General features: G+C 34.1%; 2 protein-coding genes across 5 annotated transcripts; one reads left to right on the top strand and one right to left on the bottom strand.

Annotated features, from left to right (window-relative positions):
* Positions 1-4,547: 4,547 nt before the first annotated feature.
* On the top strand, positions 4,548-9,551 carry LOC110092788 (phosphatidylinositol transfer protein 3-like). Of its 3 annotated transcripts, none has more exons than XM_020817455.2 (6): positions 4,548-4,696; positions 6,730-6,832; positions 7,560-7,736; positions 7,828-7,926; positions 7,994-8,239; positions 9,194-9,551. In XM_020817455.2, the coding sequence occupies exons 2-6, from the start codon at positions 6,767-6,769 to the stop codon at positions 9,425-9,427; spliced, it is 822 nt and encodes a 273-aa protein (XP_020673114.1). In that variant the 5' UTR covers positions 4,548-4,696; positions 6,730-6,766; the 3' UTR covers positions 9,428-9,551. The 3 variants fall into 3 exon arrangements, with proteins under 3 accessions (XP_020673114.1, XP_020673115.1, XP_020673116.1); XM_020817456.2 differs by having other exon boundaries at positions 4,563-4,696; positions 6,727-6,832; XM_020817457.2 differs by lacking the exon at positions 4,548-4,696 and adding an exon at positions 4,842-4,861.
* Positions 7,067-13,032, bottom strand: LOC110092790 (protein-lysine methyltransferase METTL21C; the record flags this gene model as incomplete). Of its 2 annotated transcripts, XR_003701068.1 has the most annotated exon segments (3): positions 7,067-7,413; positions 7,867-8,063; positions 12,126-13,032. XR_003701068.1 is itself a non-coding variant. In XM_020817458.2 (2 exon segments), a coding segment is annotated over 1 exon segment (792 nt). In that variant the 3' UTR covers positions 7,738-8,063; positions 12,126-12,159.
* Positions 13,033-13,905: the final 873 nt, after the last annotated feature.

Below are 13,905 nucleotides of genomic sequence, written 5' to 3'. Positions count from 1 at the left end.
AGTTTGGTTGAGGGTAATACCTGTGTCTGATGTGCCTTGAATGTATCTAAGTAGACGGTTGAGAGATTCGTGGTGGAATTTAGAGGTTGTTGCATAGCCGGAAATTAATTTTCTCATGATGAAAATTAATTCTAGTTATGTATATTCAAATGTGTTTTGTAGCTTTCATATGCAATATGTTATAACTAGATGGCCTAATTTTAATTGTGAAAGAAGGTCATTTTATGAATATTATTATAAACTTTACATAACTTTATATTTCGATGCTTATAAATTTATTTCTCATATATATATATATATATATATATATATATATATATATATATATATTATAGCTTGAATATACCATGGTAGGTTGGCAAGACTAACCAATGTATATTTAGAATGTCTTGATCCTTTTAAATACATTTCATTGAATCATCCACATGAGCACTTATATATAACTATGCATGTTCAAAGATGTGAGAACAATAGGCCATCAAGTAATTATGAGTATGCTTATTTCATTGATTAAAGAAAAAAACAATATTTGGCATCACAAACAAGGATATATACTTACATTAAATTATCTACTTCACTACTTGCTTGTATACATAACTATTTCATGTGTTGACCTCTTTTGAACACAAGTTGTCATAGTTAACAACCCCTCCCATATGTTATTTGATGTCTATGAAAACTAATTTAGATGTATGTATGTGTACCCATGCTCAAATATTGGCTAAATTAGAAAGTTTGGATGTATATTCGTGCTTCGATGATATGTTTTCGGAAGCTTCACATGTACATTCGTGTAGTGACATTAAATGACATTTGATACAAAGATTTACGATCATGATTGAACAACGTCACTTGGTGTTTTTATGAGTTTTTGAATGATGTATGATCAACATGTCGTCTTCTAATTCTTTTTGTCATGTCTGTATATATGATCATTACCAAGTGTTATTTTGAATTTCATATGTATATGAATTTAGAAATTAAAATGCATGAAATTCTGACACATGCTTTTCTCTTCGTGTTATTTGTGAGGTATGTTGGAGTTACTTGGCATGGACAACAATTTAGGGAGCTTTCAATCACCTCGCCACCATTTCTTTCAAATGGAGGTATTACAGTCGGTTGCACCGTTGACTAGCTTCGATGAGATAAATCCAAAAACTTAGAGCCCCCTAGGTCCTCTAAGCCTTGCATTTGATTAGGATTCCCCAAACTTTAGGTCCTTGAGAAACCATGCATTTTATTTTTTTAACTTATTGTCCCGCTAGCAAGTAGGATTTTATTCATTAGTAACAAATCTAGGTATGCATAGTATTGATTTATCACCCACACTTAAAAAATATCCCTTTCAATTGTCATAGAATCATAATGGGGTAATAAAATAAGTATGCTAACAAAAATAAGATAAGATAATTAATCCTGAATTAATCCAATTCATAACATTCTAATAAATAAAAATTTATTAAATAAGCAAAATAAATGATTAATAAAATTAAATCATTAAACTTAAAATGATTAATAGCATTATTTTAATCATCTCAAATAAAATAAGAGTTCATTATTAATATAATTAAACTTGATTTAACTAAATAAATTTATTAATTAATATTCAATAATTAATTAAAGGAACTTTTATGCTTTATGTTTGATTCGTGTGGAGAGCATCATAACATTCGATTTATAGGTCTCTAATAAATTTTAAATAACAAAAGACCCTTATACATTGTATTTAACTCCAATTGAAAGATACATATACATTGGATTCGGGGGTCTTTAATAAATTTTAAATAAGCTAAAGGCTTTTATGTATTGTGTTCATCTTCTTTAGGAAGACACAATAGCATTGGATTAAAAAGCCTTGAATAAATCTCTAATGAATTTAAATAAATTTAAAATTTAACAAACAATCAAATATAGTCAACGAAGGTAATTACTGGATAATTCAAACTTGCGAGGCTATTAAGTTAGCCCCAATGAGAATGAAATAAATCTCATAGCCCTGGTTTAACAAAGGTGGTCACTATTCACTTTAAATAAATATTCATTAAATCAGTAATAAGAAAAATACTTCAAAGCCTTCATATGTCATGCTTGATTTCTTGTGGAGAGCATATTTGTATTGAATTCATAAAACTTATATCTTAAGATAATTAATAAATCATTAGAGAAATTCATAGACATTAATAGCATTTCCAAATATCAAAATCTAAATTCAAATTAACACTTCACTTGGCCTACAACCAACAATTAACTCTAAATTTGAATAACTTAAACAATAAATCTCCTAGGACATATCAAGAACACATGATATTTTTCACACACTGGAACTTGTTTGTTAGGGCAACTGACTTTAGTTTTAGGCTAGGTCGTAGTGTGTTTTGGTGTGATGCGGACACATTTGCTTGGAGGGTATCCTTCGTATGTTTGTTTATTTATTTTATGTATTATGAATATCATATCATATAGGGGTGTCGAACCCGATATGACCCGAAGCTAAACAGGTTGACCCGAACCTGACCCGGTTATGGAAACGGGTCAATATTCAGGACCCGAACCCAACCCGAGTCGGGTTCGGGTCAACCCGGAATGACCCGCTCACCCGAGACATTTGCATAAATAAAAATTTTAAATAGAAATTTCAAACTAGCTACACAGAAATTTGCATAAATAAAAATTTTATCTAGGAATCAAAAGCAATTTGCTAATTACAATATACAAATTATACAAAATATTAAACTAAAAAATAAATTAAACAAATAAGAATCAAACCCATCAATTAGCTAACTAACAATTTACACAATTTACACAACAGAAATTTTCTAATTACAATTTACATATAATTTTGACAGTTTGAAGAACACAGAACTCTGAAGACCACGAGTCTTGACGTCTTGTGCCTGCCCTCATGGAGATATACGCTAACTGTAAAAAATATAAACAATTAAATAGATATAATTTTAAATCCAAGAATTAGTTGAAAGCTTGAGTTATTAGCTCAGATTAACCCTCCAAATAATTCATCATTTAATGAAATGTGAGTCAACAATATAATTTTTTTACGGTTGCGGACTTGCGAATTGCAATATTGCCATCCAAGGCGGCAATTTGTATTTTATACTTAGTATCTGTTTGATTAGAGGATAACGCAAATGCCACCTGGTTGCAATAACTTTTTTCCCACAATTGACTTCACAATAAGTTTAGAAGGGTACTCATCATCGCTACTCAACTTTCAATCTTTTCGGAACCGACACAGCATTAGAACGGATACCGCAAGTAACAGGAAACCAAACCAAGCAGCAAATGATTCAAAAACGAATCCACAAAATTGCAGTTGAATAACAGCCAGTCGCACCAACCAACCCAGCAAACCAGCAACAACACAGCCAACCAACATCCCTGGGCTTCTTGAAGCACCCAGCAACAACACATCAAACCCAGCTACCCAACAACCAAAGCAACAACACAGCAAACACAGCAAACCCAGCTACCCAAGACATCTGCCCAGAAATAAACAAGACAGCAACCAACCCAGCAAACCAAGACATCTGCCCAGAAAAACCAATACATCAACCAACCGAGCAAACCAGCAACAAGACAGCCAACCATCAACAACCCAACACCAATCAAATAGGAGGAAAATTATGATTATAGGGTTATACGTATTATTATCCATCGAGATGTGTATGAACATGTCATTCTCCATGAATAATCGTATCTATAACTCCATATACTTTCCTATCGGCCAGCTTGTGTGAAGTATAAAGGCCTATGACTATTTTGTCCTACGGGATAGTACGATCGTACCTTTTGCATTATGACCCCCGCTAGTAGCATACTTTAGGAGATCCACAAAGGCGACTTACATGTGCCCTTTCATCATGTCACACATCGGCCATTGATCACGTGACTCAGGTCAAAGTCACCCAATAAACGGGCTACTTTGACTACTTTAAAATTTTATTAATAATGAGCTTAATTGTTCAATACAAACTTTAATTATGCTTATTTTAAAAAAATTCCGGCAATAAAAGAAGTACAGTAAAGAGGGTACGATACGTTGAGCTGTGAGAGAGAGAAATAAAAGCCGATTAGGACATAATTAAATCAAATTTAAATTAATTACTTTAATAAGAAAATAAGTAGTTTAGATTTATAAATACATCTAATTCCTTAAATTATAATTATAAGAAAATGTGAATGGACATTCGTTTCCTCCTTGGCTGCAGTATTGTTTCCAAAGGTATAACTAATATTTTATTTATCATGAATTTAATAATAATTCTTAAGAGCTTGCAGTTCTTTTTTTAGGAACGGTGTATCTACCCGCCGCCACCTCTTAAGAGACGTATGACGGCGTAACTAATTCCTCGGTCAGCCTACCAGCAACCGGCCCCACAAGTGCAGTACCCGCAGTTATTTACTCGCTACTTAAGGGGTCGTGCCGCATGAGAGGAAAATCAAATTTGAATTGGAGGTTCCTAACCGTACTCGTCCACCGACCAAGCTTAGGCCGGTGGCATGGTGGGGGTGCTTGCAGTTATTTAAATAGATATTCTAAGCAACTCTGATCTAAAAGGACGGTCATCAATTTCCCTGCCGGCCGGCTCATTTTTCTTGAATTGTTCTACCTTCTCCACTCTCCTTCTTTCTTGGCTGGGCTCCTACTCTTTGGCTCTTCATCTCAGACTGTCAGGCAAGTCTTTCTTTCTCTCAATTCTCTCTCTTTTTTTTGTTTGTTAATGCTCTATTTTAATTTTCAATATAGTTCATTCTCTCTCTCTCTCTCTCACTCCTGAAGCTTATTTCTGCTTTTTTGCCCTTGAGGAGAAACCAAAGCTTGAACTTAGAAGCTGGAAAGGTATATTGTATGTGTTTTTTAATTTTTTGGGATCTAGTGATGGAAGAAATTACAGCAGTTAGTTTTTTGAAATATTATGAAAAAAAAATTAAATCTGTATAATTTGAAATTATTGAATTTAATTTGATTGCATATAAGTTTTGTATGAATATATTCTGATATTTTTTTTTTAAATTGTGAAGTTCATATTTTTAATTATGAACTATTTAAAATCATGATATATGCTTTTTAAAATAAATCAGAAGACAATTTAGAAAACGAGACGAAAAATATTTTTGGTATTACAATTTAGAAAACGAGACTAAAATTTTTCAAAAAATTATATTAGGAATAATTGGACTCTTATTTTAGTAATATTACAGTGAAAATAATCGGCTTATCTCTACGAGACTATGAAGTCCGAATCTGAATCAGTCCAAAGTAACAACATAAGAGAATGAAAGCAAGAGGGATTCTCCTTTTTCCTCCCTCGTTCTTTCTTCCTGTATGCAGCGTCCATGGCGGCCGCCGGCCAGCGCCGCGAACGAACCCCCGATGAACAGGGGGACCATCGGAAATCGGAACCCCCCGCCTCTTCTCGCCGTGAGCGTTTGCATCGGGTCGCACGTCTATTCGCTCTGTAATTGGTTCGATTACGTGTAGTTTGTCGAAGAAAATTTAGACTTCTCGAAAGCTTTCGCTATCTCTGTGGACCCTTAATTCTAGATTTATTTAGGGCGATGAATTCCACTGAAGAACGAGAAACATTTTGCCAAGAATCTCCACCACTGAAAATGACTCGTCATCCTTAGGCCTCTAGTTGAATATTGTTTTCTATGTTTGCGCAGATTGATTTACGGTAATAATTTTTTTCGCCTGTTTCCAATTGGTCATACAATTCCTTCTTTCTAAGAGAGGAAGTTCCAGATTTTCTGCAATGAATAATGGACTTTTTTTCATATGCCAGATTTTTTTTTATAACTTGAACTTAGCTTGAATAATTAATATCCTATGAGTTTAAGTCGGCCTTTACTATGAAAGAGAAAAAAATATTATGATTTAAGAACTTTTTATAATAAAATGATAAAAAAAATAGAAGAAAAATAATAAAAATAAGGTATAAATTTTTACTATTTTTAACATTTTTGTAGGTAAAATTCTTTATATATATATATATAAAACAAGTTGGCCACGAGCTAATGAGTCAAATCAAAACTTGCTTAAGTTTGTCTCATTAGCTCATTGAGCTCACGAGCCATTTATGAGCTGAGCCTGAGCAGACTTCAAAGAATGACATTAATTTTATAAGTTAAGGCCGAATTAGTGAAATTTTTCTAATTGAGTAAGGCCTCGTGATTTTTCCTGAGTTTTCTTTATTAAAAACATCAAATGACCCTAACTTCTTTGCATTTTTATATTGTGTGCATATATTTATCCAAATTTAGGACTTATAATTTGCTCTCTCACTCAAAACAATTATCTTGCATGTGACAACATATGGAAATTAGCTCATACAAAAGAGTATCATAAATGTTAGGATGCATTGTTTGTTGTATGATATTAACGTGTAACTGACAACAATTCAGTTTTGGACATTTTTCTCTTGAAAAACCAAATTTTTAAGTTGTATGATGATAACTTAGGCCTCGTTTGGAATAGCTTTTTTACTACTTTTAAAACAACTTTCAAGTACTAAGAAGTTGTTTTAAGAAGCAGCAAGAAAGCCGCCCCAAACGAAACCTTAATGCTTCCTTTTTTGTGTATTTATGTAGCATTTGTGCTAGATTACAATATGTGAGATTCCTGTATTTTTTCTTTTTTTAGATTATGAGGTACATTATTAATGGTTGTTTATTCTTTGGAGATAATAAGCCAGCTTCTTTCAGCAGGGTGAATTTCACTTTTGAATAATACTGAAAAGTAATCATGTTCCAGTGGAAGAATAATTCTTGTAATATTGAGGAACATGATGCCATATTCCAAGAACAGAAGGTATGATCTAGTATTTGATTTTTTTTTTTTATTTGCTATCATGAGAACAATTCTCCACATAAATTTGATTTGCACATCTTAGAAGTAATAAGCTTCGACTTCGTTTGGGATGGCTTTTTACTGTTTATTAAAGCAGCTTTCTAACATAAAATTTTTAAATTTTAAAATAGAAAGCTGTTTTAAGAAGCAATAAAGAAGTTGTCCCAAATAAAGCCTTCATCACTAGTTTTAGGCTTCGTTGGGAAGGATTTCTCGCTGCTTTATAAAGCTACTTTTTAGTACAAAAATCTCTTTAAAAAAAAATAAAAAACAATGATCTATAGTTGTCTCAAATGAAGCCTTAGCAAAGATCTATGCATTGCATAGTCCATTTGAATATGAAGATGTGTGATTTCAATAATCGAACCATGCTATTCTATGTCTTGAGTTGTCTTGGTTTGATGCAAATGCCCATTCCAATTGTCTTCCTTGTGATATGAAGTCCCAAAGAAGATTAAAACCATCAACTCTCCTCATAAAGTTGCACCCAATATGTGCCTAGGGTTATGATCAAGTGAAGCTAGCTCGAGACTTGTTCCAGGCTTAGCTCAATAAATAATTTGTGAGTTAAATTCAATGAGAAAGTGATAAAAAAGCTGTTTTAGAAAGCAATAAGAAAGCTATCCCAAACAAAATATAAATAATATTAAACTAGCAACATGATGTATTTTTTAACTTTTCCTAATAGGTAAATGAGCTTAAAGCCGCAATCGGATTGTTATCAGGCCGAAGTTTAGCATATTGCACAGATGCATGCATGAAAAGATACTTGAAAGCTCGTAATTGGAATGTTGCCAAATCAAAGAAAATGCTGCAAGGGTCCCTTATGTGGAGATCAGCATATAAACCAGAGGAAATTCGCTGGGTATTGAGAAGCATCTAATGCTTTTTTTACTATTCAAAACATTTGAATTGTATTTTTTTTTTTTTTTTAAACAAAAGAGCATTTATTATAGAATGAAGTTGCTGTTGAGGGTGAAAGTGGGAAAGCTTACAGAGCAGATTTTCATGATCGAGATGGTAGAACTGTTCTTATAATGACACCAGCTAGGCAGGTCTGTGATTTGCATTTCTTCTTTAATTTGATCATGAAGGCTTGTATTTTGAACAATAACTTTGCAGAACACGACGTCCCACGACAACCAACTCCGACATCTTGTTTATCTGTTAGAGAATGCCATTCTGAACCTACCTGAGGACCAAGAACAAATGGTTTGGTTAATTGATTTCACTGGCTGGTCTCTAAGCAATGCTGTTCCTATCAGAACAGCTCGAGAATCAAATAATATATTGCAAAACCATTATCCGGAAAGGCTTGCCACTGCATTCTTGTACAATCCACCAAAAATCTTTGAAGCTTTTTGGAAGGTTTGGCTCTATTGCATTTTAGAGACCAATCATTCTATGATTTACTTTGAACAACAAATCAATATCATTCCAAGCTTAATAGCTAGACGATGAAATTATCATAGCTTAAGAAAGATCCTTTCCCTCTTGAACAACTAAAACACATTAATGTTACATATATAGAAAGGTTAACATAATCAATTTAGATAATTAAAGAGAAATTGTTATACCCCCAAACTAAATCCACAACTAAATTAGTGGCATATAAGCTTCATAAGTGACAATTGTTTGCACCTTTTCTTAAGTAGAAAACTTAATATTAACTATTTAATATCATGCTTTGATTCTATCCATATATAAATCATTTAGGCTTTGTTATTGCTTCTTAAAGCAGCTTCTTAGTACAAAATTTTTAATTTTTGTACAAAGAAGCTGCTTTAAGAAAGCAGAAAGAAAGCCGTCCCAAACGAAGCCTTAGTGTAGATGTAAGATGCTTATAACAACAACAAAGGTGAACTCAGTATAGGAAACTCCGACTAATAAGGAATTTTATAAATGGTTGATGTAAGCAGCCATATCCTTATACTAACAGAAATAAGATATCTTACCCCTAAAATGAATTATATCTTCCAACATAATGTAGCTCACCAAATAACCTAATTCATTATGAATTACACTATTTTTTAGTAAAACTTATAGTTGAGTGAAATACCTTGTAACTAGACGCATTATAAGATGAATCCCTTATTGATTTTATTATTTGAAAGAGCACATAAATGGTTAATATGAAACTAATTTCAATATTGATCTATATGACTATGTATCATACTTGGTTTTAAATCCTCTTATCTAGTTTCTCATGTGTTAGAGGATGATATGCTTTTCATTCATTTCTATTTACTGTGCCAGTTATTATTATAGTGATTCTGCATACGTTTAAATCACCTTGGACTAATAGAAACTTTAATATTTTAGATCGTCAAATTGTTTCTAGACCCAGTGACCTTCCAGAAGATCAAATTCGTCTATCCCAAGAGTGAAGAAAGTATGGATGTCTTCAAACAACACTTTGACATGGATACACTTCCAATACAGTTCGGTGGGAGGAATGATACAGAGTATAATCATGAGGAGTTTTCAAGAATGATGACAAAAGATGATATTAAAGCAACTACATTATGGGAATTAAAAGATAAAGCCAGCTATTGAAGATTGAACTTCATGAGAATTAAATTCTTGTTATTATGAATAAGCAGATGCGAGCAAGATGAAAGTAATAAATCGCTCTTGTACTGTAAAATATATAGAGATTAAGGCTTCGTTTGGGATGACTTCCTTACTATTTTTTAAAGTAGCTTTTTAGTATAAAAATTTTTTGAATAAGAAATTTTTGTACTAAAAAGCTACTTTAGAAAACAGTACGAAAGCCACCGTCCCAAACGAAACCTAAATAATGTTCTAAAACATGAAATCCTTATTGGGTTGATAATATTATTTTACCATAAGAGTTACAATTATAGCTCACTAGATTCAAGTATTAGGATCCTTGTTTTGTTCATATGGAAGGATTTGCTAAAATTTTAGTGCTGATATTCACAAATCTAAACCATCTATTAAGCTATCTACTAAGAATAACTCACTAATAACAAACATGTTTGGTTTTTTATGTTTTTTTTTGCTTTTGAAATCATTTCTCCTGGTTCTACTTTAAGATTATCAACGAGTAATTTTGGGAAATAGGATGCATCTCTTCATTGCTGGTACATTTGAAATATTCCTTAGAAGAGGAATATGCAAGACAGAACTTGACTACTATTCCTGCAACATGAACCTAGCATATTATTTTATAAATTATCATCATAATTATAATGTAAAATAGTAAAGATATAAATGAGAATGTCACAGCCTGAATTTGAAAGGCAGTATACTCAGGTAATATAAGATGCAATGAAGTAATTGAGTCTAAACCCTTGAAGAAAACATCAAAAGTCAAGGTCAATTCAAACCTATTTTGTACACACAATAAAATTTTATATTAAAATGATTATATGCAGAACATATAACTGTAAGCATTAGAAAATAAATTAATATTTCATTGCATGAATAGACTATGTAACTATATCATATCAATGAAGTAGCAAAATATAACAAAAATAAAAGAAATTAAAAGCGATAACTATAAAAGCAAACTATCCAAACTCAAAAGAAATATAAATAGAGTTATTACATAAACTTAAAATACCAAATGAAATCCTACTGCTGACAAGCATGCTCCTATGGTGATGGTCCATTAAACACTCGATTAAAATTTAATATAAGAAAATTTTACAATGAATGAGTTTGAGTTAACAAATGATTTCTATTTATTTATTTATTTTAAATGATTTCTATTTATTAAAGCATAAATGGCAAGGCATTAGGGCATAAGAAGCACGAATAATGGTGTGATAGTAGGGTAATTAATATTAACAGATTATCAAGTTATCCTACCATCTATTTAGATTAGAAATCGTTATTGTTAGAATTTAGTTTACCATTAGGTCCTTAAATTATACCTTTTTCTAACATCGTGAAGAAAATAATACCATAACAATAAGAATTTAGTTAAAACTACTCATAACCTGATCTAACTTAAATGGTATTTAAAAAAATAGAATAACACCTCAAATTAAATGCTTTAGAAGAATATAATTATATACTGTGAGTTAAGAAGAAGCAAAGAAAGAATAAGAAGAAAGTAAAAAAGATGCAGAAAACTTGTGGTAGAATGAGGAAGAAAAATGAGAGGGTCGGCTCTTAGTTGAGGAAAAGTAGACAAGGGTGAGCGCTGGAGGCTGTGGGGAAGAGAATAAGAGGAGAGATAATGCCTTAGCCCTAGATCTTAAATCACGACTAAAAGGCGGTACTCAAAGGCGGTGAGGGAGAGAGAAAATCATGTAGTTCCTATAATTGGAAGGACAAAGGCAATTGGAGTCCCACAGTTTGTTCATTGGTTAGGAAGACTTACGACAGATAGGAGTTTGGGTCTTTCTTTCTGATAAATTGTTGGTGGTTGAATCTGTCTGATTATGGTGGGTTATAAGCTTCAAAAGTTTTATTTAACCTACATCCATTGCATTGTCTAAGGACTAACAAGATGTTTGGGTGGTAATTTGGTAGCACTTCAACTATCTTGAATATAATTAAGTACTCTCTTTTGACCAAATTGAGGAGGTGGAAGAGGGATCAAGATTGGGAATAATTTGAAGTCACATTTTGCAATGGGCTGCTTCAGGAATCTCTAATTTTGCTACTTTGGAATCATTTGTTGGGAAGCTCTTCGCTTGTTTTGCTAGAGTGATGATAATGAAAGTATAAGGTTTGTGTCTCTATTCTGGATGACATTCGTGGGCAAAGACATTGGCTTTTATGTGCAATTGTTTAGCTTCACAAACACTCTTTGTTCAAGCAGTTTTTTGATCTTCTGATCGAATGGCATTGTGGGAGTTCTTGAGGGTTTCTTTCCTCAATTTTTTCATCTTTTCAGTTTCTATTGTCCACATAGGTGTTGATCAGAATTTTCTCAATTTGTCTTGCCAAGAGCTCTGATTTTTTCCTTTCTGTTGAATTCTGGAATATGCTTGTATTTGGGTGAAATTCAAAATGAAATAATCATAATAAATTTATATTATGATATTTTGATCAATATTTTAATAAGAATAAATCTCAAATTGATTTGATTTGCTTAAAAATAAGTACAAGATTTAAGTAATATTGAACTCATCTCAAAATAAATTCAAGCTCTTTGAAATTCATTCGAAAAAAAAAAAGTTTATCAGAATTTTCAGAAACAACAAATTTTCCCCCCAAATTTACGGGAAAAATATGTCCAAAACCAAGTTGCAGTCCATGACGAATCGTTTATTACCTCCCAACACAGCTTAGCACCCGATACTAGCAAACTATGAAGCCTCTAGTGATCTTCTCCTAGCCGTGAAACGATAGATGCTGACGCCAGTTCGCGAGCCAGTCACCGGCGGATCAGTATGTACCATCAACACATCAAAGTACTTCTTCGCCCTGCGAAAGAACACCGCATCTCTCTTCTTCCATCTCCTCAGATGCGCCATAAAAAACCCCACCTCCCCCTTCACAAAAACCCTAATCGTCTCCAGTAGCGGCTCAATAAGATAGTCATAATACACCACATCCGACGCGATTATTGCATCAAAAACCGGCGCCGATTCCATATCAATGATATCTTCGACGACGCCCCACCGGAGCTGACGCACGGCGAGGGATCCGCCGCGTGCGGCTACAACCTCGGCGTTCGCAATCGCGTTAAAATGGAGATTGGGGAGGACATGAGGAAGGTCGGTTAGGGTTACGTGGGCGCCCAAGATGGCGGCGGCGGCGATTCCAACGAGGCCAGTGCCGGAGCCAAGCTCGAGGATGCGGAGAGAGGAGGAGGAGGGGAGGAGAAGAGGGGAGGGGTCGCGGTCTATTAGGGAGAGGAAGGAGAAAGCGGCTGGCCAGAGTTGGAAGGAGAGGCCTTGGGAAGGGAGCTGACGGGTGACGATCATGGCGTTGATGGAGTTCAGGTGGTGGCGATGATCCAAAGGCGGGGGCGGTGAGATAGAGGCGTCTCCGATGAGTGATTGTTTCTGTTGTTCTTCTTCTTGGTGAGTATCGAGACCTTCCTGAAGTGTGAATAGGATATTTGTGTTGATCTCGTCATCTTCTTCGATTGCCATTTCTGTAACAAATCTGGAAACAGGTCAAGGGGGCGGATAAGAAGCGGGAGGCGTTGGCGGAGCTAGGGCACACGTCCGATCATCACCATCATCAACAATACTTGCTATTACAACTAATATTGATGTTTACCATTGTTAATAAGGATCATGCTCATGGTTGTTATTGCAGGCTAGAATATTCATAGTGGTAATTGAGTAAAACTTTTACCTTGGTAATGCACAAATATATAGCACACAAATAGGTGATTTATGAGAGAGAGTGCAGTAAAACTCCATATCTTTTTTACGCGGAAAATCAAAAGAGGGAAAAATCACAGGGTCTTGCCCAGGTAAAAATATTTCACTAAATTTGAGTGAATCACAGAGGTTGTCCCATCCCTTGACTTATAGGTGGTTGAATTATAAAAGTTTAAAGAGTTAGACGATGATCGGGCAGAGGTTAGATGGCATTTGGGTGAATGTTAGGTTGGACAGGCTGTGATCGGACGGTGGTCAGGTGGTGGGGGTCCCAGCAATTGGTAGTAGGGCAGTGATCTAACGATGGTTGGGTGAAAGTCCGACGGTGGTCAACGGCTGGTGGTAGTATGGCAGTAGGCGGTGGCCGGGCAGTGGTCCGACGATTGTCGGAAACAAGTCTGGTGTGGTCAATGGCTGGGCAGTTGTCTTTCGAAGGTCATGCAGATGTACGATAGTGGTCGGTGGCCAGGCGGTAGTGTAACAATGGTCATGGGAAAGTCCGGTTACGATGGACAGATCTACAGTGGGGGCTTTAGGGGCACGGGCACCCACTGGCCCAAAAAATAAAAATTAATTTATTTTACTTTATATTAGTATAATTATTAATACATATAAGATTAAATTTAATATTTAAAACTAATCCTTTGCTTCCGCCTCTACCTTAGCCTAACTTTTTTTTTTAATATATATATATATATATATATATATATATATATA

The sequence above is a fragment of the Dendrobium catenatum genome, unplaced genomic scaffold, assembly GCF_001605985.2.
Source record: "Dendrobium catenatum unplaced genomic scaffold, ASM160598v2 fragScaff_scaffold_665, whole genome shotgun sequence".
NCBI lineage: Eukaryota > Viridiplantae > Streptophyta > Magnoliopsida > Asparagales > Orchidaceae > Dendrobium > Dendrobium catenatum.
Note: the sequence above shows the minus strand (reverse complement) of the source record. Positions and strands in the feature narration are given on the sequence as shown.